The sequence below is a fragment of the Arachis ipaensis genome, chromosome B05 (assembly GCF_000816755.2).
Source record: "Arachis ipaensis cultivar K30076 chromosome B05, Araip1.1, whole genome shotgun sequence".
Lineage (NCBI taxonomy): Eukaryota > Viridiplantae > Streptophyta > Magnoliopsida > Fabales > Fabaceae > Arachis > Arachis ipaensis.
In genome coordinates, this window is record NC_029789.2 from 23,211,948 (window position 1) to 23,216,265 (window position 4,318).

Below are 4,318 nucleotides of genomic sequence, written 5' to 3' on the forward strand. Positions count from 1 at the left end.
TTAAGCATATACTGCTTTGAAATGTTGGCATGACATATCAATGCATGCCTTTTACCAAAAGTTTTTGAGTCTGACTTTGAGTTTTCAACACGTACAACCCGCGTCATCTATTTGACGAAGATGTTGATGGCGTTCTGATTTGATAACCGGAGTAATCCAACTAATTACAATTAAAAGACTAACACTTAGTTCTCTTCACATAAGAATTTATAGTTAAAAATCATTACATTGACTTAAATTATTGGCTAATATTTTAATTATAAATAAAATATAAATCAGTGTATATTTTATTGGTTTTTCGTTTAAATTGAATTAAATTAATAATTTTCTTTAGATCAATTGACCTTTGAACACCTCTTGTTCTTCCAGTCCAACCATATTTGTGTGAACAAATTCTTCTCCCCGTCCAACCATATTTGCGTTTACTTATGGAAATGAAGCTAAGCTTGTATTGAAAATTTGGCCGATCAGTTAGACTGTTCAAAGTAATATACGTTGCATTCGTGTTGGTTGCATAGTCTTGGTGGAAAATATTCCCAAATTTCGTGTTCCTTTATTAATTTTTAAAAAATAAATTTATACACTTGTATTTATTCCCTCAGCAGTCAGTATAGAAGTATAAAGTGAAGACATATATGGTGCAGGAATTGGAAAGCTAAGCAAGAAATATTAGCAATGGGTTCAAATAGTACAGGATGTCCGGCGGGCATGAAAGCGACGTCGAATGGGGTGTTTCAGGGAGACAATCCGCTTGACTACGCACTCCCTCTTGCAATCTTACAAATCTGCATGGTGGTTCTTCTTACTCGCCTCCTAGCATTCCTTCTTAAGCCACTAAGGCAGCCACGCGTGATTGCAGAAATTCTGGGTGGAATATTGCTTGGTCCATCAGCTCTAGGACGCAGCTCTGCTTTTCTGAACGCCGTGTTCCCATCCAAGAGCCTAACGGTCTTGGACACTTTGGCCAACATTGGCTTACTTTTCTTCATGTTCTTGATAGGACTGGAACTCGACCCGAAGTCCCTCGTTAGCAAAACAGGAAAGAAAGCTCTTGCCATTGCCCTTGCTGGGATCACATTCCCCTTCGTCTTGGGAATCGGGACATCTTTTGCACTTCGAGCAACAATCTCGCAGGGAGTCGATAAAGCACCTTTCTTTGTGTTCATGGGAGTCGCTCTCTCCATCACCGCCTTCCCCGTCCTGGCACGCATCTTGGCTGAGTTGAGGCTGCTTACCACTGAGGTTGGACGGATGGCCATGTCAGCAGCGGCTGTTAATGACGTGGCAGCGTGGATTCTTCTCGCCCTTGCGATTGCGCTCTCTGGCTCTGACTCTTCTCCACTTGTCTCCGTGTGGGTCCTCTTGTCCGGATGTGGCTTTGTAATCTGTTGCGCACTTGTTCTTCCTCCCATCTTCAGATGGATGTCTCGGCGCTGCTCTGAAGGCGAAGCCATCAACGAGTCCTACGTCTGTGCCACGTTGGCAACGGTCTTGGCAGCTGGTTTTGTCACTGACACCATTGGAATCCATGCTCTGTTTGGGGCATTTGTTGTTGGAGTTGTTCTTCCCAAGGAAGGCCCTTTTGCGGCTGCTCTTGTTGAGAAGGTTGAGGATCTTGTCTCTGGTCTCTTCCTTCCGTTGTACTTTGTGTCCAGTGGACTCAAGACAAATGTTGCCACCATTCGTGGCCTCAGGTCCTGGGGGCTCCTTCTTTTGGTCATATTCAATGCTTGCTTCGGTAAGATTGTTGGTACCATTGTCGTCTCCTTCTTTTGTAGGGTACCTTTTCAAGAATCATTGGCTCTCGGCTTTCTCATGAATACTAAGGGCTTGGTGGAGCTCATCGTCCTCAACATCGGTAAAGATAGGAAGGTAAATTAAGTTAACAAGAATGTTTAGTTTAATTTGATTAAGTTTTGTACATGATCTTATTACTCTTTTTAATTAATTTGTAGGTATTAAATGACCAAACATTTGCAATTATGGTGCTGATGGCTATCTTCACAACATTCATCACCACGCCTTTGGTAATTGCAGTTTATAAACCGGCCAAGAGAATGGCAAAATCGGACTACAAATACAGAACAGTTAAGAGGAAAAACCCGGACACTCAACTGCGACTGATGGTGTGTTTCCACAGCACAAGGAACATCCCTTCAATGCTAAATCTGATCGAAGCCTCGCGCGGCACTGAAAAAAGGGAAGGCCTTTGCATATACGCATTGCATCTCATGGAGCTCACTGAGAGGCCTTCTGCTATATTGATGGTCCACAAAACCAGAAAGAATGGCCTACCCTTTTGGAACAACAACCATTCTAATGCGAATCAAATAGTGATTGAGTTTGAGGCTTTGAAGCAGCTAAGCAGAGTGTCGATTCGCCCCATGACTTCAATCTCATCCATCCCCAACATTCACGATGACGTATGCGCTTGTGCTGAGAGCAAGAGGGTTGCAATGGTAATTCTTCCATTTCACAAGCACCAAAGGGTTGATGGAACGTGGGAAACAACAAGAAGTGAATTCAGGTGGGTGAATAAGAAAGTTCTCGAGCATGCACCCTGCTCTGTGGGGATCTTGGTGGACCGGGGGCTTGGTGGGAGCACCCACGTGACAGCAAGTAATGTTTCATCTTCAATTACCATGCTCTTCTTTGGAGGCAACGACGATCAAGAGGCTCTTGCTTATGCTTTGAGAATGGCAGAGCATCCTGGTATCAACCTCACCATAGTGCACTTGATAGTAAGGTCCGAGGATGTTGGAGACATTGTCAGTGTCGTAGATATAAACGACAACGCATCATCATCAACGGATGAGATGCTGCTTTCTGAGGTCAAAGCAAAAAAGAGCTCATCCGTAAAGTTTGAAGAGAGAGTTGTGAAAAGCCTCGGTGAGATCATTGAGGTGGTTGGAGAGTACAGCAGAGGATGCAATTTGTTTGTGGTTGGTAGGGTGCCCAAAGGACACGTGGCGGTCACTTTGAACAATGTCAAATGCGAGTGTCCAGAATTGGGGCCACTATGCAACTTGTTAACCTCTCCGGAACTGCTCTCAACTTCAGCCTCGGTTTTGGTCGTGCAACACTATCATGCTCTATGCTCTAATGGATAAAAAATTGTCTTCTCTTTCATTTTAGACTTAACTAATCCTGTAAGTGTGGATCATCATCATCTCATAATTAGTAATATTAAACCTGATGATTGGGACTCCAAGCAAGGAATCAACTTTTCAATATATAGTGGCTGTCTCTTTCCGTCTCCTTTTACTAGTGTTTAAATCTAATATCTTAGTTAAAAATGATTCAAGAGAGTGGATATTTTTATTCTAAAATTGATAATGTCATCTCAAATTGATCATATTTTATTAAGAAAAGAACTCAATAGCCAGCCGAATTTTTTATTTTTTGTTAATATTTTTTGTCATCAATTTAATTTTTTTAATTTATCAATTTAATAACATATTTTTAGTTTATATTTAAACAAAAATAATAAATTCTACTAATTCATCTTTTATTATATGTACTTTATATTAAGATTAAAATCTCCCAAAAAGAAATGTTATGAACTTGAGAGCATCAAGATCCATTATTCTTTTAACCCAAGAAAGAAAAAATTTTAAAACACACAACTGAAAAAAGCTAATGTTGTTAGTTATAGGCTTGACGTCAACAAATTCTATCGAATATTCACTAACTAAAACGCATCACTCTTCCTAGCATCTAACTAACATAAAATTAAAATACAAAATTTTCAACAAAAAATAAAAGAGCAAATGACAAAGTTGACTTGAGAAGAATTGCTAACGAAATTTTTAAATTACTTTTGTATTTATAACTTCACTACTTTTCAATTATTTCTTTAATTTAGGTTTGTATTTAAAATTAGTCATCTAAAGAATTTTTTTTATCAAAATGCGTAAACATCATATATAAATATATATTCTTGTTGCTCCACTCTCTGTTTGTGGGTTTTGATGAGCATGAGCTACATGCCATTATAGTTAGTGATTATTAATTTACTATATCTTAGTCGATATACATTGTTATTGGTAAGTGGTAACCTATATAGGTTTTGGATCGGTTAAAGTAAAAAGAAGATGGACTATTATTTATCTCTCTATCAATAGTGTATATTATAGATGAGACGATAGTACATAATTCTCATGTTCATTTGTTTGGTCGAAAATACTATAAAGATTGAAGAAGTGGGATAACACTTTAATAACTAAGAGGATGATGACTAATTAATGAAAAAAATAATGTGGTGTGCTTTAAAAAGATTATTGACAAAGATCTTTTCATGTGAAGAAATAATTGAAAA

At 38.7% G+C, this 4,318-nt stretch overlaps 1 protein-coding gene across 1 annotated transcript in view; it reads left to right on the plus strand.

Annotated features, from left to right (window-relative positions):
• LOC107643338 (cation/H(+) antiporter 17-like) overlaps nucleotides 1–3,258 on the plus strand; it is a 3,882-nt gene extending 624 nt beyond the window's left edge. Inside the window, exons 2-3 of the mRNA XM_016346948.2 lie at nucleotides 645–1,872; nucleotides 1,956–3,258. Coding sequence (XP_016202434.1) covers nucleotides 676–1,872; nucleotides 1,956–3,110 — 2,352 coding nt within the window. The 5' untranslated portion in view covers nucleotides 645–675 and the 3' untranslated portion in view covers nucleotides 3,111–3,258. The remainder of the gene's footprint in view (nucleotides 1–644; nucleotides 1,873–1,955) is intronic.